General features: G+C 42.4%; 2 protein-coding genes across 6 annotated transcripts in view; one reads left to right on the top strand and one right to left on the bottom strand.

The window, feature by feature from the left end:
• Positions 1 to 1,271: 1,271 nt before the first annotated feature.
• Positions 1,272 to 19,915, bottom strand: LYRM1 (LYR motif containing 1). 5 transcript variants are annotated; one of them, XM_045542744.1, is made up of 4 exons: positions 19,793 to 19,915; positions 6,822 to 6,980; positions 3,306 to 3,398; positions 1,272 to 2,270 (listed from the first exon to the last, which is right to left on the bottom strand). In XM_045542744.1, exons 2-4 carry the CDS (start codon positions 6,978 to 6,980, stop codon positions 2,154 to 2,156), a joined length of 369 nt encoding a protein of 122 aa, XP_045398700.1. In that variant the 5' UTR covers positions 19,793 to 19,915; the 3' UTR covers positions 1,272 to 2,153. The 5 variants fall into 5 exon arrangements, with proteins under 5 accessions (XP_045398700.1, XP_045398702.1, XP_045398699.1 ...); XM_045542746.1 differs by lacking the exon at positions 19,793 to 19,915 and adding an exon at positions 19,269 to 19,506; XM_045542743.1 differs by lacking the exon at positions 19,793 to 19,915 and adding an exon at positions 18,889 to 19,142.
• DCUN1D3 (defective in cullin neddylation 1 domain containing 3) overlaps positions 19,427 to 25,354 on the top strand; it is a 42,028-nt gene continuing 36,100 nt past the window's right edge. The window contains exon 1 of the mRNA XM_045542741.1: positions 19,427 to 19,600. The gene's annotated coding sequence lies outside the window, so the exon portion shown is untranslated. The remainder of the gene's footprint in view (positions 19,601 to 25,354) is intronic.

Genomic DNA, 25,354 nt, shown 5'->3' with positions numbered 1-25,354 from the left:
CCTGTCTCTCAATTCAAGCTAGGTTGGGATATGTGTGCACTGAATGGCTATGGAAAGGCCAACACACCTGCTGGCACATTTAAATTTCTCTGTCTCTTCTCACCAAAGGCCTTGCTATGATTTGAATGTGTTCCCAAAGTCCATGTGTTAGAAACAATGTCCAATGCCACAGCGTGGGTCTTTTAAGAGGTGATTAGGTCTTGAGGGCTCTGCCCTCACGAATGGATGAATGTCATCACAGGAGTGGGCTGTTATAAAAGTGAGTTCAGCCCTCTCTTGCTCTCACAATGTGATGACGTCACCATATTACGACACAGCAAGAAGGTCCTTGCCAGATGCAGGCCTCTCAAATTTGGACTTCTTGGCCCCTGGAACTGTAAGAAATAAATCTGTTCTTTATAAATTATCCTGTTTCAGGTATTCTGTTAAAGCAGCACGAAACAAACAGAAAACTGGTACCAAGAAGTGGGGCTGTTATAACAAATACCTGAAAATGTGGAAGCAGCTTTGGAACTGGGTGGTAGGTAGAGGCTGGAAGAATTTGGAGCAGGCTAGAAAAAGCCTAGATTCCCATGAAGGGAACATTAGGGCAATTCTGATGAAGACTGAGAAGACAAGAGCTGTAGGAAAATCCTAAATCTTCTTAGGAATAACTTACATGGTTGATTAGAAAATTGTACAGCAAAGACCATTCTCATGAGGTCTCAGGGAGAAATAATGAACAAGGTATTAGAAACTGGAGTAAAGGCCACCTTTGTCATATGGTTGCAAAGAACTTGGTGGAATTGTGTCCATGTCCTAGGACTTTGTGGAAGGTAGAACTTAAGAGTGATGAGATAGGATATCTTGTTGCAGGTGTGGGTTTGTTATAAAAGCAAGCTCACCCCTCTCTTGCTTTCTTACCATGGGATGCCTTCCATCATGTAATGACTTAGCAAGAAGGCCCTCCCCAGATGTAGGCCCCTTGAACTTGGACTTTCAGCCCTCCAGAACCATAAGAAATAAATCTCTGTTCTTTATAAATTACCCAGTCTCATGCACTGTTATGGCAGCACAAAAAAGACTATGGCCTATAGCTGCATTCATGTTAAACATACATATGCTATTATTACTCCACTGATACTGGATCATATTTGTTCTCCATGTCATCGCCAAACAATGTAATACTTACCCTGAGTATGGAAAAATATGCTCCTACTGATAGGAATAGGTTCCAACTGCTGTTTCTGAGGATCAGAAGTCCATTTTGGAAAAGAATACAGACCCCAAAATTGATAGAAATTTGCCTTTATTGGTGATGCCCATCTTCTTCGTAGGTAAGAGGGAATGACACTGATGTACAAATGACTTGGCATGGACTTTCGCCTAACTCCAGTTAGGGGTTCAGGGATGTAAATCCTTTATATTTTCATCTATATTTGTCCCATTTCTCTTTAGACATAATTTGAAAGCCAGCTTGGACCTTGTACTTTTCAATTATGTTACAGTAAAATACTCATAATGAATGCAGTACAAGTTTCAAGTGAGCTTTTCAGATCCTAAGTGCAGCCTAAGTAATCACAGGCTTTAAGATAAGATAAACATACGCATTTAACTAAGACAGAAATGAGTTCCATATAAAATTTCCATGAAAAACCATGATCAATCCAATGACGTACTTTTTAAGGGGAGTTTATCTGGAAATCGGAAGGGTCAAAAGGCAACAAAAAAAGCACACACAAAAAACCCCACTTTAAAGTAAATCTAAACTTGAAAAAAAATCCTGAGAGTGGTACATAGTTTTACAGTAGCCGTAAGAAATTCAAGCAACTGGCTGAGTTTTTTGCACGAGCTGGCACATGTGGTGAATGGCATTCCCACGAAAAGCTTTCTCACCCTTCAGCCATCCTCCCACAGGCTTAGTCTTGTTTCCAAAGGTGACTTCAGTGAGGATATGAGGCCCATGACATCTAGGGTTAATGCCATCCACTCAGGCAGTAAGACCCGGGCAAACTCTGGGGATATGTGAGCTTACATTGTGGGGTGAGAATCAGTTTTGGAGGTTTTACGAAGATATTTGAATTTTTGCCCCTCATCAAGAAGTGTTTTGCCATTTGGTTTACATTCAAGACCTAGCTGGCTCATCATTCCCAGAAATAAACTTTCTTCTTGGATTAGGAAACTTCATCATGAGATTTGAGATATATTGGTTTGGAAAGTCTTCTCAGTTTCTCCTGGCTTCGAAGTCCCCGACCTCGTAGTGGCGTGAGGCCCATTGGAGGCAGATGAATCTGAATAATAAGAATAATGATGATATTAAGAACCACATTCATAATCATTGCAGCACCTTATGTTCATTGTGGATTTACTAAGTACTATACTTACTGCTAAGCGCTAAACCTACACTTACTCAACGACTGAATTATACCACTGGCTTTCTCCTGGGTCTCTAACTTGCAGATGGAAAATCATGGGAATTCTCAGCCTCCATAATCATTTGAGTCAATTCCTCATAATAAATCTCCTTTTATAAACACACACAGACACACACACACACACACACACACACGTATATCTAGATATTTCCGTATCTAGATATAGCTATCTCTATCCTACTGCTTCTGTTTTTCTGAAAAACCCTGACTAATACAATGGCATATTCTTACAATAGCATACAATGCAACCATTGAAAAAGAGTGAGATAGAGCTATATACAAAGATGTCCAAAAGAGATCAAGTAAAATAGGTAGGCAGTAGAAAAGTATGCCCCGAATCCTGCATATGTAGAGAAAATGTATGTACTTGAAAAGACTAAAAGGATGTATTACCAAACTACTAGGTTAAACCAATACAATACAAAATTGATGTTTTTGTAGGTCAAATATTTGAATATTGGCGGTTTCCTGTGGTCCAACCTAATAGTTACAGTGGTCACTTCCATGGGGTAAGAATTTTTGACAATTTTCACTTTCTACTTAATGCATTCCCTTAATGCTTGAACTTTATTCTTTTAATAATAACAAGCCTGTCTTTTATAATAAGGAAAATAAAAACGATGAAAGTCAAAAGAGAAAGCTGTATACATATGAGCTGGTTTTCATTTCCATATGTGGGAAAGCTGTACAAGTAGGAGAAATCACGCATTCATTGACATTTCAGTTTGTTGTGATGGGTTGGCGGCATGCAAGGATAGCTTATTTCCAACATGCCTCCCACAGTAGCTCTGGGCTTCGCAGCAAGCACTAGCCCTCTTGGTACACATTCTTGGAAATAACTGGCTTGATGAGGATAAGTACCCACCACCTGTTAACCGGAGTCACACTTACTGGCCTGGGATAAGGAATCTGGTAATGCAGCCCAATTTCAATCCTGGCTGTGCATTCATCTATACACTGTTTAATCAGGTCTGGGTCTGTGAGCTATTGAAAGGGAAGAAGAAATGAGGCTGTTAGCTTCTTTCTAATGGTACATAAAGTGTAGGTATATATTTTCTCAAACATTTTTAGTTCACTAGCCAGCATTGAATATTAAATATTTATAATTTGAAATATCAAAAGCAATTTAATATTAAACCTTACTGTGGATTACACTTTTAAAATTGTTAAAATAGGTAATAAATACACATGGTAAAAATAACGCAAATAATACAAAAGGATATAATGTAAAAATGACATGTCCCTCTTACCCTTGTTTCCTGGTTCCCCTTTTCAGAGACAACAGTTAGCAGTTTCTTGTGTGTCCTTCCAGGAATGTTGTATATATATATATAAGCACACATCTATATAGAGGATTAGTTTTTTTTTCCTTACATGAATGATAGCTCACTTTGTTCTGAACCTTGCTTTTTCACTGACATAACTTGAAACTCCTTCCGTCTTCACACATATAGAGCTGCCCCATTCTTTTCAACAGCTATCCAAACTTCCAACATAAAGCTTCATTATAATTTAACCAATCTCCTACTGGTGGACATCTGGGTTACTTCCAATCTTTTGCCCTTATAAACAATTCTGCCATGGATCCCTCTGAACTTTCTTTGGCTCATATATATATATCTAAAAGATGAATTCCTAGAGAGAGAACTGCTAGGACAAAGGGTATATATTCATACACTTTTAATTCTCACAGATATTCCCAAATTATCCTCTAGAGTTTGTATCAATTTATAGTCCCACCAACAAACTATAAATTTTATTCCCACCAACACTAAATGAGAGCGATTCTTCACACCCTCCCCATGCTGATTAAACTTTAAGTCACCCAGTTGTTTCTGCAAGTGCTGTCAAAAAAACCCTGAGTAAGATACTGGAGAATGATCTACCTCTTATTTTAAACAGTAAACTGCCTTGCTCATTAGCAAAGGGAACAAAGGGCTTTTGAAATTCCAAGACAGTCAAATCCTGGTAATCCACTTTCAAGTAAAGGAATGGAAAGTTCATTTTGAAAAACAGAAAGCCAAGTAGGAGAAGGGGAGAAACTTTCATTCCCAGGAAGGAAAATGAATCAAGACGTGGATTTACTACAAGTTTGCAAGTGAGCCTCAAAGCAGAGCTAGGATTGCATCAGCCCCAGATAACACCCACAGCAAAGTCTGGGTCCACGTGGCTTAGAAATTCCAAAGGAGTTCCTGTCCTAGGTTACCTCTTGGAGAGTTCCAGGAACAGCAATGCAGAGAACCACAGTTGAGTCCCTTGGGGCAGAGGCTCAATTCTCTAACTTCTGCTTCTCAGAAGCTATTGCTCTGCTGTCCGCATTGGGAATAGATTTCCACGTTCCTGTTTGTCCATTGAAATTTAGAGCAATTCATGGGGTCCCTTTGGATTATTAAGCTCTCAGAGGAAATGAAGTTACAAGAAACTGCTTATGTCTGCATGAGGGATTGGGGAGAAAGGAAAATCCCTGACAAAGATATGGTTAAGGCGGCTAGGGCTTCTGGGGCTCCAGCTGTCCATCTGAACAAATCTGGGCTATAGTACTCTAAAAACGTTCACGGGCTGCCTGCATGATTTTGCCATATGTATACACTACCTATACTAATAGTAAAATTTTTCTTTAAATGGACTCTCTCCTAAGCAGTATTTGTGAAACTGTGGTGTGACATTCTCTTTTCTTTCTAATAAATGATAAAATGAGTACATATCTTAAAATTAAAAACCCATGCACTCCCCCGCCCAAATAATCTCAAGTCCCATTTAGTGGCACATCCCTCTGGTTTACCCCTTGGGCCAGTCTGAACAAAAGCAAAGGAAGGATTATTATTAACACAATAACTGAAAATCCAAAGTCTTGGGTAGTCAAGGTTTACTGAGCAGGTACTAGATTATCCCCAACACCAGGCTGGACGCTGCCTTCGACAACCAGTTATTGCCTGGGCAGAACAACTCTGATACATAAAGCTACAGAAAAGGCACAGTGGTATATAATCAACGAGGCTAATGACTGCTAGAGGAATTCAGAACAGGTGCTCTGCTTAGCAGAGCAGAAAAAGTTTGGAGGAGCTGGGTTTAGAGGAAGGTCAGAAGGGTAGAGAGAAGCTTCACAAGCAAGATGGCCTTAAAAGCAGGGAGGGAAGCTTCAGTAATTCCAAGAAGGGTAAGGTATTGTAGATTAGGAGGGTTTCTTTAGTAGCACGTGTCTCAATTGTAATTTTATATTAATATTTCTTTCCATTTAACTCTCAAACATCTTTGAGGGCACCTGTCTTGGTGTTGCTCAGTTTTAGGCTCTCAGTGTCTAGTCTGGTGTTTGGCACACGGCGGGTACTCAAATATTTGTTGAATGAGGAATGAGGACAAAGAGTTGCAAAGTGGTGACAGCAGCGTGTGACAGCAATGGACTGGCTGGGAAGGGGGGCGCTCTTACGGAAAGATGACTCTGCTTTGGACCATCATGCTGTGGTGAGGTCCTTCAGGTGGCCGGGCAAAGGCCAAGGCTAGGTATTCAGACGTGAGAGCTGAAAGCACAGCTGGCTGCATGCTGCATGGGCCTCAGTGCAGAGGGCTGAGATCCGGGGGACTCTATAGCTGGTGGCAGGGGATGTGAAGATGACAGGACCAAAACAGAGACAGTCAGAGGTCAGGGAGGCAAAACTAGTGAGAGTAGATTGTTAGGAAGTGTCATGAGGGGAACAGCCACAGCACTGAATCCATCAGACGGGTAACAAGAAGGCTGAAGAAAATTCAGGGGCGAAAGCCTCTTTCGTGCTTAGTGCTAGGTGGTCTTCCCAGTGAGCTAACAGGTTGTTGGGGTGGGTCAAATCTGGCTCCCTGGCGTCTGTCTGGGTGCACAATTCTGTTACACTAGCTAATGGAGGCCGTATTTTACCCAATTCTGTGGTCCCAAAGGGCAACCTCACTCTGTTAGCCAAAGAGGCTTGAGTTCAAAGCTAAGTTATGAAGGGAACCCTGTGTCTTAATCCTATTCTCTTTCCTTTGAATGGGTTTATATTTGGATGCTTTGAATCGTTTATGAATTGAAAAAACATTTCCCTGTGTATCTCCTGTGGGAGTGGCTGGCAACAGGCACAGTATGTGAGGAACAGCTCCTCTGAAAACTGTCATTGGCTGACTCATGTCACCTGGCTTATGGGGTCTTCTGAGGACACTGAGCCACTTACAGGCTGGACTGAGACCCGGAACAAGTGAACACAGAAACACAGGCTAGGCTCGACTTTCCAGTGGTTGGGCAAGCTAGCCAAGCTGTGCCTCTGGCCCCTTTCTGCCCCATGCTCTGCCACCGTGACTGTGCCACTCAGTCCTCTCAATTTCGGTCAGAAAAGAAATGAACAAACACAAGAAACTACTCTCCTCCTTGCAGTCTCCAACTGGGGCCAACTTACTTACATTTTTGTTTTTCTGGAACAGTGTTCTAGCTTCATTTAGTATATACTGTTTTTCTTTGATGGTGTCTTCCATCTGCCCCGAGGCCGCCTGCCATTTCCTTGCAAGCCTGAAAATGCTGCGGTAGAGGCCAAGAACTTCTTGTCGTGTTGCTGTTGTCATCTTCAGACCCACCAAAATAGAAGAGGGAAAATTTGCATAAAAATGCAATTTGACAGTAGGCAGCTAGGCAGATGTACATTTTTAAAAACCCAGATCTTTAATTAGTCTACAAATAACTGCTCTTTCTCAAAAGATCTGTTGGGTAGCATTGCCAGAAAGGCGTAGTAGAAACACCAGCTCTCGAATGGCTTTGTTCATCATCCCATGGCTGTGGGCTGCTTAACCATGCTGTTTGCCATGAAGGCTATGTTTATGAACAAGGCAAAACCAAAACTCACATTTACTACTCTTTAAACCAGGCTTACCAGAATACCTTAGAAATGATGCTTTTAGTGTGTATTCTGGTAAAATCATATCACTAACCTGAATGCCCAGGAGAAGGCACATTTTAGATAACTGAATTTTCTAGTTAAGTGAGAACTGGGATTTAATACATTGGTTGCAAACAAGTGCCTCCTGTGCCTGGCAGGTAATATAAATGAGGGAACCTGGGTGGATAAGGACAATGGCCAACTGGACAGGACATGCCCCCTTGAAAGGGAACAGTTGCTACTCAGCTCCCACCAGCTGCTGCCATGTAGTAGTGAGGGCCTCGGGATGCCAGATTTCCTGACAGTGTAAAAATAAGTGGCTATCTGGATTTTTAAAACATGGCATCTCAAAAGAAGACATTAAGTCATCACTTTTGGAAATGTGAGTACCATGCAGGGCAGACAAAATGAGTCTGTGGGCCCAGTCTGGCCAGAGGCTCTGAGGTTGCAACCCCTCTTTTACACTTCTTTGAAAATACTTCTCAAAATCGGTCTACTTTCTTGTCCGATAACAACTATACAATAAGTATAACCAAAAATCTTTCTGATGACTGAAGAGCTTGTGGCCCTTCTGGGAGTTTACTCTGAAACATCAGTTTTAATGTCAGAGGACTTGGCTAAATGAGAACCAACCTAAGTATATTCCATAAGGCTAACTGTATTTTTAAGAGTAAAATTCCCATCATCTTTAAGTTATTTTTATTACAACATATTTCAGATACACAAAAATACAAAGAGTAATATAATAGCCATATATTCCCAATAGGCCTTAAAGAATAAATTACATATACATTATAGTTGAAACCCTCAGCCCTTCCTCCCTCCTAGAAGGAACCACTATCCTGAATTTGTTGTTTATCATTGCCATGCATATCTTTATACTTAACATTAAATAGCATTGTTTTGTAAGCTTAAATATTATGTATATATAAATAATGCAATTTGCTTTATTTGCCCATCATATTCGTAAGATTCATCCATGTTGTGACATGTAGCTTTAGTTCATACATTCTCCCTGCTGCAGTTCAGCCCACTGTATGAAGATATCCCAACTATTGATGGGCATTAGGTGTTTGCTTTTCTTCTTTTTAACTTATGCAAAAACTTCAGACTTTTTTTTTTTTTTTTTACTATTTACATTTTTACATCTAAAAGAAATTCAGGGAAAACAGAAAAGTGCCACTCCTGGAAGATTCTGCTTAGCCAGAATTAGAGTAATGACTATTGCACTGTCTTAAACAAGAGGACAGGCTGGGAAGGCGAGGACAGATTTGGTGAATAAGTCGCAGGGCCAGGCACTTGGACATCGCATTCTGAGTCCTGGGTTTTCCGCAAACAGGCAGGCTCAGGATCATGAGAATATGATCCATTGGAATATGATCCATTTCCAACCCAAATGGGGAGGCATGAGCCCTGCAGATAGTATGCTTCAGGGTGGTCCTAAAATTATGACAATTTGAGCAGCTAAAGAATGCAGATAGGAACTGGAAGGAGGTGTGTTTACCTAAAAACTCTAAGTACCTGTAAGGAATTTGCCTTACAGAGAATTTCTCTTTTGAATGTGAGTGCCCTTCCTGTCTACCCTTGAGCCTGGGGACCTTTCTTGAAACTATTCTTGAGCAAGGAATGAAGCAATTGATGAAAAGCTTAAAAGCACTACTTCACCTAATTCAAAGGTTAAAAGGACCAGTTATATTCAACACTAATTCTGAGTCCATGATGCTTCACAGAAAAAATGCTTAAAAGGAATTCATAAAAACCAAGAGAGAACATCATCATGCTTTGTGGCTAATCGTAATAAAAACCCAGATGAGATGATGACATTTTTCCTGGTAAGGAAACAGGTTTCCGAGTTTCTGGCTCTCCCTAAAACTCCATGGTTTCATATGAAAATACGTGAGTCAGTTCCTGTGAAGGGCAGGGAGTCTGTAAGTAACATCTATTAATGATTGCTTCACTTTCCTGTCATTAACAGACGAAACTTCCTCGACTGCGAGACACTTGAGGAGGAAAGTGAAGAAGGTCAGACATATTAAAATAGCAGCGACCTTCTCCAAAGCCCGACTTTAACTGGCATCCTTCTAGTACTGTAAGAACCACCACCTCAAACTCTTAACTGATCACGTACCATAATCTGATACACGAGCCCTCCAATTAGGTTACTCAAGGTAATAAGCAGTACTAACAATTGGTACTTAATAGGACTATTTTCAAAACACTGTAATTAATGTTTAAGTGTTTTGAAAACTAATCCTGAAAGGAATTTAACTGATGTCTCCCTCTACAATATCAGGTGACCCAGAAAACCTAAGTTCCAAAGATTTCCAAAACTGTATTCACCATTGTGTGCTATTATCAAATCTAGCTTGCCATTTCCTTGAGTCTTGAGAGAAAAAGGGAAAAAAAGAAAAACGCTTCTTTTGTTCTTTTCTTACTGATTTCTTTTCAGTTCTCTGAGGGAACCATGTTCTTTCTCGCCTTAGGGGCACATATCCATGCTGTTCCCCCTTTCTAGAAGGTTCGCCCCTGATCCCCCTCCCTTTTACCTACCAACTTCTATTCATCCTTCAGTTCCTAGTGAAAACATGGGTGTCTCAGAAAATCCTCCCTCATTTCCTCCCTCCACACCCATTGGGTCAGGTCTCTCTGTTGAGCCTTTCCACAACTCCTGATATTTATTCTTTGTAGCGCTCATCACTTAAGTAATGGTTGGTTAATGTCTTCCCCCAAAAGACTCTAACCTTTATGGGGACAGCAACCACATTCATCTTATTTACTGCTTAACTCACAGCACCTAGAAAGGTGCATAATCAGTATTCAACAAACGTTTGCTGAATAAATGCAAATATCTCTCATGCTACAGAAAGCCTGTGATTCTAGAAACAGAATCAGCCCTATATAAAAAAATTTAAAAAGCTCTTTTCCTTTTGGTTTATATTTTTGTCTTTGTTCCTAGAAAGCAACTCATTTAGAACAACTGCCTCTTCCCAAGTAGTTTTCCCCCCTTTGGATTTAATGGCTTGAAACCAACATTTATTCCTCTAAAACTATCAATTATCTCTCACAATTTACACAAGACTAAGGTAGCCCTTGTCCTTCTTCATTAATATCAGGGGTTGATCTGATACAATGGGGTCTGTTGGCATTTTCCCATGGCAACATATCAGGAATATTCATTTGTTTAGAGGACAATTGAACTGCAGTCTCAACTGGCTATGAAGTCTATTCTTATAGAAATTTTACAAAGTTTTACAGCCTTTATTCAGAGATTGATATTTCTTGAAACTCTTTATTCTTTTTCCTCTCTCTAACCCCCAAGTCCCAGAATAAGGAAAGACTGAAGATATGGGGTGTGCCCAGAAGGAAATGACTGGAAACTGGTCTCTTTTCTTAAAATCACACCCCATGTATAAACACAGGTTTATACACGTGCTGAAGTGAAGTTCATTACTGAGCACCTACTATGTGCAGGCCTGTGCCATTAAAGAAAAGGCTGACAGATGATGTTGCTAGTGTTTTGGCCTCCGGTTATAATTGGGAGGTTTCTCCTAACACAGGTGTTCCAAAGATTGGTTAGGAAGGTGATTTTATTTAATTAGTTGTGATTAATGTGTATTAGAATGGCCCATCAAATCCATGATTTATATTTTGTGTGATATAGAGCTTCCATTGAATAAATGAGTTACAAACATTTTTAAGCTGGTTTAAAATACAGGTAAATGATAGCAAAAATTGTCATGTGGGCTCTGAGTAGCAGAAGTTTGGGGCTGCTGCTCTAAGGTGCCCTGCTGTGTCATGCTTCTGTTTGTCCTGGCTGAGGCTTGCACTTAAAATGTCTCTTCTCTGCTAGCCACCACACCCCACAGAGTGGATACCTATTGACTATGATCCGAAGCACCCTCTTCCCTGCTTTTATCATGGCCAGGTATTGCTCTTCTGCAGTTATTTTATGTATTTTTCTTCCCAGAGCCTCTGAATTCCTGCAGAGCAGGGACTGTGTCTTGTTCATTATAATAATAATAATAAAAGCTACATTGCTTTGCACTTACTATGTGCCAGATGCTCTGCTAGGTGCTTTGTATATATTAAGTCCCATAATCATAACAATCCTATAAGGTAGATACTACTATTACCCCCATTTTATAAAGGAGGAACTTGATGCAAAGAGAGATTAAGTAACTAGTCCAAGGTCACACAACTAGTAATAGGCAGGGCCAAGATTCAAACCCAGACAGTTTGGAGTCAGAGCCATGCTTTTAATCACTAAATAGGCTGCTCAATCTCAATAAATGTTGAATGTCTGTTGATTGCTTTAAACAGCTTAGTCGTGACAAAACGAGCTAAATAATTCTATTCCCTTCCTATACAAAGAGCAAAGGAAGCAATTCTTTTTATATCTTCACATGGATTACAAGAGTGTTTTCATAAGGTTTGCCATTTATTATCGGCCCCTGCCCCTAGGCTGCAACTGCCCTTCTTCGATAACTATGTTCCATACCAGCACCTTTAGAGCAGGCTGGGCACTTGGCTGGACTGAGCTGCTCCTCTGTGCCCTACGGCAACCCTGTCCCCTCCAAAGCCAAAGGGACCTGACATCATAAAACAGACACCAGGGCAGGGGCTCACTGCAGAGCTACTACCCTACAGGCCTTACTCTTCCCTCCCAAGCATCCATCCATTCATTCACTCAACATTTACTAAGTGCTCACCATGTGCCAGGGGATACAGTGATAAACAAGCAGCCATATACATAACCCCCCTAGACCTTATATTCTAGTGGCAGAGGCAAATGATATCCAAGAAAAACAAAGAATTTCAGACAGTGATGTGCTTTAAAGGAGGGAAGCAGTACTATGATACAAATGAGCAGAGGTGGGGGCTATTTTATTTTGGGTGATCTATTTTATATTTGAGTTGAGTCCTGAATGGTGTGAGGGAGCCTACTGAGTTAAGGGGAGGGTGGTACAAGGAGAGCCAACAGCACGAGTGAAGGCCCTGAGGTGGGAACGAACTTCAAGGATGACTGCGAATGCAGCAGGAGCCTTTGTGGGAGGAGGCCTCAGGTCAACAGAATCTAGCACAGGTTAGGAGGCGCAGGCCTTGGAAAGGAGTTTGGTTTGTAGTTTAAGAGCAAAAGGAAGACACCAGAAGATCTTAAGCAAGTTGGGGTAACATGGTATGAATTACATCTTTTAAAATGTGCTGGATATCAAACTACTGTATGATTCCACCACTCTTATAGATGGCAAAACAAGTGTCTTGCCTAATGTCCCCAGTTAATTGACAGGACTGAGTAGGGATCAATAGCCAAACAAGCTAGATAATTATTTCCCCAACTGATTTCAAGCTTTTCTCTGTTTTTATTTTGGAGTAAATAATGAGAGACTCATAACGGGCAGTGATCAATCTAAAAAAACAACAACAACAAAACTAACACCCACTCAGCTTTCTACTCACTGTCAAGAGTGTCAAGTACAGTGAAAGGGTCTGGGGGGTTCCAAGAACCAACTCTACATGGCTCACCTGGGCACTTAGTATGTCTAGACCTTGTTCTACAGGAGGCCTAAAGAAAAGATCTGCTAGTACTAGGGGCCTTATCCACTTCACCTTTTTTCCCCCAACTCTGGAACAATTTCCCCTGCCTTTGGAAAGACTATCACGGCATGAACAACTTGGGAGTTTAAGAGCAGAGATGAAAATTCCCTTTCCCCAGATGAAATTTATAGAAATATGACTCTGGTCTGAGGAATGTCAAAATTCCAAATGTTGGACTCTCCTGAGGCTTTGCCTTCTGTTGAAGAAAACGTGTTGCAGAACAAACAACAGAATAAGAAAAAGGCAGGGGGAATTCACCCTGACTTTTAAGCCCCGGGAGGTTAAGGGAAAGATACCTTTCCATTCTTTCAGGAAAGACATGCCCTAGGTGGAATTTTTCTTTTTTCCCTCATAACTAATGACTGTAATATAGTCAAATTTCTCTCCCAAGTACTTTATGAATTTTGGGGGGGGGTGTGGGGAGGCATTGTAAAATCCCCCCAAATGAAATCATGGTCTTATGTCCTCATTATGCACCATTTGTGCATATCTCATGTCCTTATGCCCCATCTCCTTAGATCTGGGACCTCTTCCTTTTTGCCATATGAAGGCTCTAACTCACACAAGTGAAATATCCTTCCTTTGTTTATTTGCTGCTTCTCATCCTTTGGCTTCCACCATTCCTTGAGGGGCACCTTATTCATGCTGAGACCGGGTCAGGGCCGCTGCCATGCACACTCCTGGCACCTGTAGCTTACTCCCATCATAACATTTGTCCTACTCCATTGTAATTTTGTTTGACTTACCTTTCTTCTTCCACTGTGTGTGTGTTGTAGGGGAGGGAGTGCTGGGGAGTTGGGACTGTCTCATTCATTACCCTCCTAGGCTGGCACATAGTTGGAACATGACGAATATTACAAGAATAAATTTATACACACGGAATGGTCACTAGTAATGTCTACTCTCACCATGATATACATGGTGGTTTGGACCAAGGTTCCCAACTGAAGATCCCAGAGTACTTTAAAATACTAAGTAACCCTCACAATGTTTTCAGGAGCAGTGGGTGTCAGGATGAAGCACTGAAGATTCAGTGTCATTTGGGGAAAAGGTCTTTCAGTTCCATCTAGGGCAGCACAAGATACGCAGCTGTGATGTAACCCTCACTCTTAAGTTCTTTTAAGGTCAGTTAAGATTTGTTTGTCCACTGGACTGAAATGCTTTCCAATGTGTCCATAAAGCTTAGAACCAAACATATAGAAAAATGAGGTTCTGATACTTTTTTTCTTGAAAAATAATCCTTTTGGGGAATAAGGGCCGTTGTACCCAATGATCAGGGGTTAAACCCAATCCAGAAAATTTGTCATGGCCAGGCATGGTGGCTCATGCCTGTAATCCTAGCACTCTGCGAAGCTGAGGCGGGAGGACTGCTTGAGCTCAGGAGTTCAAGACCAGCCTGAGCAAGAGTGAGACCTCGCCTCTACTAAAAATAGAAAAATTAGCTGAGCGTTGTGGTGCGCTCTTGTAGTCCCAGCTGCTTAGGAGGCTGAGACAGGGGGTTCGCTTGAGCCCAGGAGTTTGAGGTTGCAGTGAGCTATGATGACACCACTGCACTCTACCTGGGGTGCCAGAATGAGACTCTGTCTCAAAAAAAAAAAAAAAAACAACAACAACAAAAAAAAAACTTTCGTCATTTGGAAAACCTCTAGAGAATTGAAATGCTCTTGATAATGCCAGAGCAACCAGACTTTCTTACCCTAGATAGCAGAATAGAGAATGTCTGTCTTGGTTTTAAGCATTTAAAGTTTGTCTACATTTGTAAAAACAGCAGATATAATACAAAAAAAATGAACATATGGGCTCTGGGTGGACAAATCTGAGTCTGAATCCTGACTTCACCCCACTAGGCAAATTATTAACCTTCCTGAGCCTCAGTTTCTTAAAATATAAAATGGGGTAACAACAGAACCTTCTTCAAAGAGTTGTGAGGATTATTCATAAAACAATCCGTGTAAATCACTTAGCACTGGGAGTTAACAAAGGTAAATGTTACCTGAATAGGAGGAAATAGTAGAGGAACAATGAGGCCTCTTTTATCTGTGCTAAGCTTTGTCTGCAGAGGAGAGAAAAGAAATGTGTGGCCTGTTGGCGAATTTATTGCTTTGTGGTAGTAATGGATTTTCCTAAAGCTGTTTCCCTCTGATCATTAATAATCCCTGTACAGCCAAGGGCTATTGTTCTTTGGTATGAGTAAATAACCCCGTTGGAGGCACTGCTTATCTTCAGACTACAGCGCGTACTTCTTACTGGAAATATAATGCAGGTGCCAACACAAAAGGCATGACCAGGCTTCCCTTCCTATTTTTCTTCCTTTATCTCTTACTCCTTGTTTATCCTTCAGTGTACTTTTCTTCTAGATCTGTTACACTCTCTTCTTTTTGGCGTACACTCATACCCTATACAATATCATCCTTACCCCAATCAAATAACCTTGAAGTGAAACTGTGCTCCACACATCTCTGGTCCCTTATCCTCCCCTCCATCAACGCGCGCGCGTGCACACACACACATACCCCGCCCCCCCCACGGTGGACTTATTTCCTGGATTCAGTTTTTGGTTACTAGAATCCAAAAAGGGAAGTATAATGCCACACACTGTTTTGCACATCTCAGGATATGCTTGTGTGGTGAACTTAATCATACCACAGCTATTCTCTGAAACAGCACTTTTTTACGTAGAAAGTGACAAGAATATGGTGTGTCCGTGATGGGGGCAGGGAGGAAAGGGTAGATCACATTTTTGGTTGATGTAAGGGTCCTGTAATATAGGAATTTTTCAGAACATGAGGAGAAACCAAAATATTAATGTCTGGAAGACTTCTAAAATAACTACCCCAAACAAGATCACAGGAGGCAAGCATACCCATTCTGTATATATTTTACCAGCTCTGAAGCACACACAAGATTATACCTGTATAGGGGAACTCCAATCAGGCTACTGCAACCAAGATAGAACCACCAATAGATAAACAGCTATTTTTCCCTTTAGGGATAGAAATTCTACATGGAAATCGGGTTATGAATTCCTCAGTTCAACAGAAATGGAAGTATCTGTTTCCTTAGCATATTTTAAGAGACAAAGACAAGGGTCAGCTAGAGGTAGTGAAAACCATTCACCAGAAGTAGGAGGTGGTGTCAGAGATGCACAGGAGGGGCTGGAAATGGAAGGCCAGTGCTAACTATCAACCAGTCATTCATTCATAACTCTCCAGCCAGGATCTTCAACCCTTCATATCAATTAGAGAAGTCAGAGAACACAAAACATTCATTTAAATTCCTGCTTTGTGATAATTTTCTAAGGAACTAGATTAGGAAACTGACCAAAGAGTTTTGGCTACGTTAGATACAGCTGAAGCTTTCTAGAACCTGACCCTCGATCCAACTATCTGATAAATAACTGCACTCTGTGCAGGGGTTCACGCCTTCAGAACATCTAAGTGTCTTCCACCCATCAAAATAACTATCAAACGGACAATTTTTCTCATCTGCAGAGACAGCAGAGCTCCTAACTAAATTTCTTGACTTTTTTACATGTGGGGAATGACGAGCATCCAGAGTACCTTCAAGTTCCTCCAGTCCAGTGCTGACCAACAGAACTTTCTGCAATGGAAATGCTCTGTCTGCTCTGTCCAATAGGGTAAACACCGCCCACATGTAGCTACCGGACATTTGAAATATGGTTAGTGTACCTGAGGAACTGAATTTTTATTTCAGTTAAATAGTTGCATGTGGCTAGTGACTATGTAGGTAGGACAGCACAGCTCTAGACCAAGAATTGCAAATCAAATGCCCACAGGGGTCAGCCAGGTAATGGGAGAGGAGGACTTTGGCAAACTCTGAGCATGAGCCACATGCAAAGGGGGAAGTTGCTTTTCAGCTCTAGCTAACTGTTGTTGCATAGGAACCTAAGGCTGGTGTAATCAGATTGTCTGATCTTTCAAATGAAGCTGAAAATCTGGATTTGGATGTCCAATTTTTAAACGTTGGCAAGTAAATTTAAAAAAGAATTTAAATCACTGTGTGGGCCGAACAATATGTTTGCAGGCAATATCTGTCTTGTCAGTTTGCAACTTGAAATCTAGGCCAACCCTTCAACGCAAAGAGAAGAGGCCTTATCCAACAAGGCCACTGTGCTGGTCAGTAGCAGATCCAAGACTGCAACCCAGGCCTTCTGATTCTTCTGCTGATACCCTTTCTACTACATTATGATATTGACCATAATGGTGGTGGCTTTGGCAGCAGTGGCAGGAAAAAAAAACCCTTTGACAGAAGCAGTTGAATTCCATGGCTGATACCTTATGAACAGTGCTCCTGCCCAGCTATAACCGCCTAGTACAGAGCCTAGTGGGCAAGACACAGAGAAGCAACAGTCCATGGGGGAGACAGATATATAAACAATTTATCAAAAAGGTCAGGTTTTCTTTAATGGACACAAATTACCTGTGTACATGTCCAAAAGACATAACAGCTGAGAGAGGAAGGGAGGGAAGAGATTTGAGTCAAGCCTTAGAGGATGAGTAGAGCTGGCAAGTGGGTGGATGAGTCTCCCTGATTATGAGTGTGGGTCCGATTATTCCAGGATATTAAAGGGGCCTCCTCCTTTTCTTTGAGGTCTTGTTTGTGTGAAGAGTCTCCTTTGCTTGGGCATTTCCTTCTCTACATAATCTCTAAATGTTAAGAGACCCAAGGGGTGTAGGGGCCTTTCTCTTTTATCTACACTCTCTTCTTAGGTGATATGAGGGGAAAAAAAAAAACCCAAAAACCAAAAACCCTGCATTTACTATCTCTAACAATGACTTTCCCCCTGACTTCTATATCTAACTTCCAGACATCTTCACTTTAATTGTCAATAGACTTGTCAAACTTAGTATGTTCAAAAGAGTACTTAAGATATTCCTTTCCAAACTGTTTTCTCTTAGGGAGTCACCCTTGGTTCCTCCTTCCCACACACTTCACATCCAATTTCCCCACAAGTCCTACATGAATCACCTCCAAAATATATTCTGAATCTAATTCCCTCCATTTCCACCGATGGCCCTTTCAACACTGTTTGTCACCTCTCCCTTGGCCTACTGCAACAGCCTCCTAACAGGTCTGACTACTTCCACCCTTCTCTATCCAGCAGCCAGAGTGATTCTTAAAAAATGTAAATCAGGTTAAGTCACTTCCCTTCTTAAAACCCTTCGGTAATACAATAGGCAAACCCTTGCCTTGGGCTGAAAGGCTTTGCTGGGTCAGGCCTGGCCACTTCTCCAAATTCATCACAGAGCACTCTGCCTGCCCCTTCCTCTTTCGGCTGAAGCCACATGGCCTTCTGGCTGTTTCCTACCTTAAAACCCTTCTCAATGGCTTTTTTTCTCCACCTAGAAAGCTCATGCCCTATCTTCCCTTTTCTCTCGGATCCCCGCAAAACCGCGGCCTCCACTGAACAGCCTTACCGGATTTCGAGTGGCCCTCCCCCCATCTTCTATAACTTCATCCGGTCTTTGGGGCATTTCTCACTTGCTGGTATCTTCGTTATTGATTTACTTGTTAACTCTCTCCTGCACTCGAATGAAGAGTTACGGACCAAGGCCTCCCGTCTTACTCTCAAGTTTGTTGATCGAGGGAACTAGGAAGTTGGCTCTCACTGTCCTAGAAAGTCTCCGTTCCTGTCCGGTGCCTCGTTTGGGTGACCTTCCCCAGCCAGACGCCTCTCGCCCCCGGAACTGCCCCGACCACCTCCCATTTACACTCCGGGCTCCGAAAGCTTCACAAAAGCCTCAAATGGGCTTCCAAACGGCAACTCCGCGTCCCCAAACCAGGCCTGGGGGCCACTTCCGCGAGGCAAGTTCCCGAGGCCAGCAGCGATGACACCGAGCCGCCCTCGCGAGGCTGGGGTCACACAGGCGCGTCTCCTAGCAACGCCGCACCCCCACCCTCACCCCCCCGCCCTTGGGGAGCCAACCCCTTCACCCCAGTCTCCCGCGCCTGGAGTCAGCGTCTCCATCCCCTACACTCACTCTGCGTCAGTCCTGCCTTCCCCCACCCCCAGAAGCGCCGCAGCCCTGGGCGGGATAGGAGGAGGCGGCGCCAGGAGCCTAAGCCGAGCGGAGGCCGACGGAGCACTGGCTAGTCCGGTAGGCCAGGCCGGACCGAACCACCAGGCCCGTCGGTGCGGGAGCACTAGTTCCAGGTCAGGGGTAGTCTCAAGCCTTCCTAAACCTCAAACTCTACCCCATTCTCCGCCGCATCCAGCAATATAGCCAACTCCATCCTCTCCCTGTTTTCCCTTTGGCCTCTCCTTAGCCTCCTACCTCCATCCCATTAAAAAAAAAAAAAAAAGTGGTCCAACCCAGCCCCTTCTGGCCCGCCCTCCCTGTTGCTAGGCCTTTGCCCTTACTTGGCGACGGCTTCGTGCGTCTTTGCGTACGTCGTGACGCAACCTTCGACTCGTTCCCTTCCCTCCCCTCTCCCATTCTCCCTCCTGGAGCTGGCGGCCGGCGGGGTTACCGGAAGTGATGATGCAGGAGGCGATGGAGGGGGCGGGGCTTCGGGGCGGCCGCCACCGGTGGGCCGCAGATGAAGAGGAGGCGGTGGCAGTGGTGGAAGAAGAGGCGGCGGCGGCGTGGGTAGGGAGCCTGGAAACGCGAGCGGGGATGGTAGGTGGTTTGGACCCGCCGGGCCGCCGTCGTTTCCAGAAAGGGTTTGACTGGAGGAACCTCTGGAGCAGCTGTGAGTTTGGGGGGGGAGTTGAGGAAAAGGGGGGGTACTGAGAGATGAAGGGGCGGGGGTTGGGTACTTTCGAGAAAGGGGGGGTGGAAGGGGAGGAGTGGAAATCAGCGCCTTGTCTGGACTGGTCCCTCTGGAAGAAGAGGCTGTGAGGGGAGCCTGTGGCGTGTCAGCCGCAGGGCTCAGAAAACTTACCTACTGTCCCTGCCTCCCCACCGCCAGCACCCCTCAACCCAGAGCCTGGGGATCCGGGGGCTGAGCTGCCCCGGAGGGGGTGCAGACTCTGGTGCTATGTCCTGGGTAAGCGCTGTGAGGTAGGAGCCCAAAGGGGAGGTGGTGGGTGAATCTCTAGCTCCCTCCGCCCTCATTTCGCTCCCCACCCCCATCCTTCTCTTTAATCATTAACAGCCCTGGAATTAAGGGGCTCAGACCTGGAGGCCTTTCTGTGCACCTTTGCTATAAACGATAACCATCTGTGCCTGAGGTAATGGGGCTGGAGGCTTTGCCTGTATCCTGTATAGGAAGTGGGACGGGGTGACAAATGTATTGTTTTTCCCACTCCCCGTCACCCCTCATCCTCCCCATACACACCCCTCGTTTCCACTTTAATTCTTTGTGGCTGAGTGGCAATCGTGGGGTTTCTTTTTCCTCCCTTTCTTCCCTTATGGTACTTAGTACCTTGGCTACCTCTTTTGAATTTGGTGTTCAGTCTCTATCCCAGATCTTAACTGCAAGCTTTGTAATACTTCAGTTACAGGCGGTCACATCGGGAGTACCTCTCAATGCCTGGTAGCTCCCGATTATAATGAACATTTATGGATACTGGGATTCCAAAGCCCTTGCAAGGAATCCTAAATGGCATCATAGCCCAGGAATCAAGATCTCTTGCTCTAAATACTTTATGTGTGAGGAATTTATATGTTGTCAACTCTTTACAAAATGATTTGATGCTAGGCTAATTCTGGATTTCTGTGTTTCTCTCCACCCACTCTTCATGATGCACTTCAGAGAACAGAAAACCCCATATTACTTTTTTGTTTCTACAATTGGACAATAGCTCTTTTATCTTTTTCTCCGTTTGTGTGTGGCACACAATTCTTCAGTGACACATTCAGCTTGTGCTGATTTTCATCTTATTTACTTAGCTGATTCTTTGTGTATAGGTGGTCTTAAATGACACAATGTGATCTGTTTAGTTTGTTTTAAAGAAGAATACAAACCAATAACGGGTGTGAGAAAATTGTTTGAAGAAAGCAAAGAATGATTGGAAAGAAGGTCTCTTTGTTGATAGGCTGATGGTTTAAAAAAAAAACAAAAACCCACCAACTAGCACGACCCTAGCCTGTCATATGAATGTCAGAGTGAAGTGTAATGATTTTTGTTATGATGTTGATATATTCTTTGGAAATCCTCTGTTGAATCTGAAACTGTCTTCTGAAGAACTTTAGAGATAGTGCTCAAATTTTAGGGGTCCTTTGATTGGGAAGTGTCCATAAATCCTGTCCTCTGTAATTAAGCTATACGTATCACTACAATTACCATAGTGGGTGTTATTCTGATGCTGGGAAGAGAGTCCCATCATACTATTTCTCAGGGCTTTCAGGCCTGATAAAACAGAATACTTAATGCCTTGATTGTACATGTAACAGTGTGTTTAGATGTTTCACAGAAATATAGCAAAAGAATGACTACTGTTCTCACCTTAATTGATTTGGACCCTAGTTTGCTATTGAATAAAAAGTCCAAAATTCATTGATTCAGTAAACATTTATTGACTGGCTACTGAGTGCCAGCCAGTGTTTCAGGCACTAGGTGTAGGTGTACAAAGGCGGACACAAGCAAAACGTCCATCCCCTCATGGAGCTTACATCGGAGTTGGTGGGGGGGACAGAGAGACAAATAATAAATAAGCAAATAAATCAGGTTTTGAGTAAGTGCTGAAGAAAATAAGAGTAATGTGATAGAAAGTGTCTGACTGTGATGCAGTCAAGGAAGACTTTTCCCAGGAGGTGACACTTAAGTTGAGCTTTAAATAAAAAGAAAGAGCTAGCCATGAAAAGATAAGGGGAGGAGTCTTTCAAGTTCAGGGAGTAGGTAGTACAGAAACTGCTGGAATGAGTTTGACAAGTTCCAGGGACTAGGAAGAAAGGGATAGGTTGAGAGGGGTATGGGGGAGTAGTAATGGCTAGAATTTAGTGAGCAAAGGGGAGAGTGAAAGGAGACAAGGTCATAGAGATGGAGGTGGGCTTCAGAATAGGTAGGCAAATAAGAACCAAAAGAAGAAGGAAGTAGAAAGAAAGTGATGCTCCCTTTTTTTTTATTTATTCTGTTGCCTTTTGTAAGGTCTTATTACTTATTAAGTGATAAGTATGCACTTTTTGCAGGTACTGTCGGACTATTGTAATAAACAAAGTCACCCTGCTGAGAGTGGGAGAGGAGGAGGCAGTGATAACCTGGGTGTTTTCTGGCCAATAGATCTCGAGCTATGTGTTCAAAACTCAGCAGGATGTTCAATTGAGGGCACACCTTTTTCCTTAAGTATTTTGTTTTATATGCTGATATTTAAAATTGCATAAGTCCTCTGAGTGTGTTCTAGTATGAATCCTCCTTTGCTTCTAGCTCTGCATGAATTTAAGGTTGAAGGATTGGGCAAGTGTTAATAATATACCCCTGTTGGTCTACAAAGATGGCCATCAAGATCTAAGTTTCAAGTTGTGTTTTGTAGGGAGGCAGAGTTTATGTTGCAATAGTTCCACTCTTCTCATCCTCCTGATGACTAATAACACTCAGCTGAGGTGTAGGTTGGTGCTAAAAGTTCACTCAGTGGATTACATTAGATAAATGACCATTGTTGGGCTTCATTCCACTATCGGCATCTTTGGGCTGGCCTGTAACCAAGGGATGTAACCTACTTTTGCTTTCTGATGGGGGCATTCATTTCTAATAGTCTGCTGAGTTTTAGCCTCACCTTGACCAGATTGTCCACTTGAATGGCCCAATCAAGACCCCTCCTTGATTTGACCCTCTTGAGCCATATCACAGCGGGCTGAAACAGAAAGAATATGCTTTTTTCTTCTTTTGAACCCCACAATAGTGGCCAGTGTGTTCTTTGACTGAATTGGGTCTTTGAGCTAGGCAGTTGAGAGACTTAAATGTTGCTAGGGCTATTTGTAGTAAACTCAGTATTAGAAAGAAATGCTAAATAAAACGTTCTGGTGTTGGGAAAAACACAGCAGAAAAATTGAGGACTACACCTGTTTTAGGTTTTAGTATTCTAGTAGCACCTGTAGGTGGATTGTCAAAACCAACTTGAATAGAGCTTTCTGGGCAGTCCTAGGGTAATGAAGGGGATGGAACAGATTCTAGTACAGAGTTACTGAATTCTGACTTTACTGCAAACAAAAAGTCTTTTAGTTAGAAAGCAAATGCCTAAAGTGTACAGTTAAGCTAGGACCAGGCAAACAACAGACTCCACCCTCCATACTTAAGAGTATCTCAAAGGAATGGAGAACTGATAGGGATGGAAATAGATACAGATATAGATATATTTGTTTATGACCCAGCTTAAAGATTTTGGACTTAACTTTGTATGCTACTGCTAATGCTGGACATAAAATGCTCTATCTGGTGGGTTATTAAGCTGTCCACTATTCATCTTCGTTTCAATGGTTTATTATAACTCAAGTATGAAAATACCCTGTAGGCTGAAATTTCATCAGCCAGTTTGGAGACTAGTGGCTCTTTTCTAATTTTTGAAAGGGGGTGGATGGGTAGGAGGGGACTTGAACATAGGGAGAAGCCATTGTCGCCTACGTTGGCCACTAATTGTGTTTGGGGAAAGAATCCGCAAATTTAAGTGAACTAGATTCTTGGAGTTGAGCTGGCCTTTTAATTTAGGATACCAGTGGATTTGTTTCTTAAACTTTGCGGACTTTTGGATAAACTCTTCTGAAAGGTGGGCAACTTAGAATGTCAGTTGATGCCACTTGCTGTTGGAGTTATGGGTAAGTGGTTTTGCATTGCATTAAATGACTTAAAGTTAATCTGATTTTGGTACTGTCTTGGTATACAGATACTCCTCTATTTACAATGGGGCAGGGTCCCATAAACCTATCATAAGTTGAAAATACTATAAGTGGAAAATGCATTTAATACACCCAACCTACTGAACATCATAGCCTAGCCTATCTTAAATATGCGTAAGAATCTAGCCTACAGTTGGACAAATAAAAACTTGCTTTATAATAAGGTATTGAATATCTAAGGTAATTTATTTAATGCTATACTGAAAATGAAAGACAGAATGGTTGTATGGGTACTTGAAGTAGTCAAGGACCATCTGTATGTGCTGCAGTAAGGAGACTTAATTGTACACTGGCTGTCAGTTCTGAGGTGCAGAAGCCTTAACTTCGATTGAAACAATAGTATTAAATAAGTGGGTGGTAACTCCTGTTTGCCCAGCTCTTGATAATTTATAATTACCTCTGTGTCTGTTTACAGATATTGATACCAGTGAACCATTCTCCCTAAATGTTGGAAGAGTGTTCTGAAGCTGTTTGCACAACAGACTAGGGTTGAGTTAGTGTCCTTCAATTCAAATCTAGTTTCACTAGTTCTTGTGTCTGTTTTTCTAGGTGATGGAGAGTACTGTTTCTTTTGGGAGGGAAAAGATTACCACAGCACTTGACTATTTAATTATAGAATAATCACAAACTAGAATTTAATATATCAATTTATATTCCCTTGGTATCCTAGGGGATTGGTTCCTGGACCCTTGTGAATACTAAAATTCACAAATACTCAAGTCCCTTAAATAAAGTGGCTTAGTATGCTGGGTGCAGTGGCACGTACGTATAGTCCCTGCTACTCAGGAGGCTTGAAGCAGAGGGATTGCTTGAGCCTGGGAGTTTGAGGCCAGCCTGAGCAACATACCCTGTCTCCACAAAAATAATAAATAAATAAAGCAATAAAATGATTTAGTATTTGCATATAACCTATGCACATCCTCTTATATATTTTAAATTATTTCCAGATTACTTACAATACCTAAAACAGTGTAAATAGTTGTTATGCTGTATTTTTAAAAATTTGTATTATTTTTTATGGCATTTTTAATTTATTTTTTCCAAATATTTTTGATCCGTGCTGATGCAGAGGGCTGGCTGCACTGAAATAATGAGAGAAAAGGTTGGAAATGGCTCAAACTCTAATTCTTTGAAGTTGTGTTATGCTGAAAGGAAGAAATGACAGGGGGAAAATGCCAAATCATCTCCTTTAAGATGTGTGCGTATGAGACCTTTAAATACCATACATCGGAATAGGGAAGCTCAGCAAATGAGTCTTGAGGTGGTGATTTAGCCCTTGTTGTGGCAGAATAAGTCACCTGTGCCCAGCACCTGGATGCCAACCTGGTTGTAAGCAAAGACAGACATGTTGGTGACTCCTCCTGCCTTCCTAAGGGCTTGGCCTTGCTCACAATTGTCCTCTGAGCTGTGCTGTGTTGTTGGGTTTGGAGCTGAATTGCAGCATGGAAGTTTAGATTGCATAGCATTGGGAAGCATCATCTGTGTTCCTGTTCTTCCCTGCTGAGGGCTCAACCTAAGGACCTGGTGACTGGAAATAATTGTATCACTGAGGCCTGTAGATTCAGACCAGATCTGATGACTGACCGAGGATCATGGATGGCACCATGGCGAGTGTGAGACTTTTCATTTTCAGCAAGTGTTTAGCATCTGGTGATCACTTTCTCTGCCTGTC

Source organism: Lemur catta, chromosome 2 (genome assembly GCF_020740605.2).
Source record: "Lemur catta isolate mLemCat1 chromosome 2, mLemCat1.pri, whole genome shotgun sequence".
NCBI classification, from domain to species: domain Eukaryota; kingdom Metazoa; phylum Chordata; class Mammalia; order Primates; family Lemuridae; genus Lemur; species Lemur catta.
Note: the sequence above shows the minus strand (reverse complement) of the source record. Positions and strands in the feature narration are given on the sequence as shown.

Bases quoted from the DNA above. Each gene is read 5' to 3' on its own strand.
- LYRM1 (XM_045542742.1), bottom strand. From the start codon at position 18,381: ATGCCCCAAAGACCGGATGAAGTTATAGAAGATGGGGGGAGGGCCACT. The intron at 6,981-18,324 runs GTAAGGCTGTTC...GTGGGTCTGAAG, and splicing joins GGAGGGCCACTCGAAATCCG to ATGACAACAGCAACACGACA. The intron at 2,271-3,305 runs GTAAGTGTGACT...CTTATTATTCAG, and splicing joins AGATTCCTTATCCCAGGCCA to ATTCATCTGCCTCCAATGGG.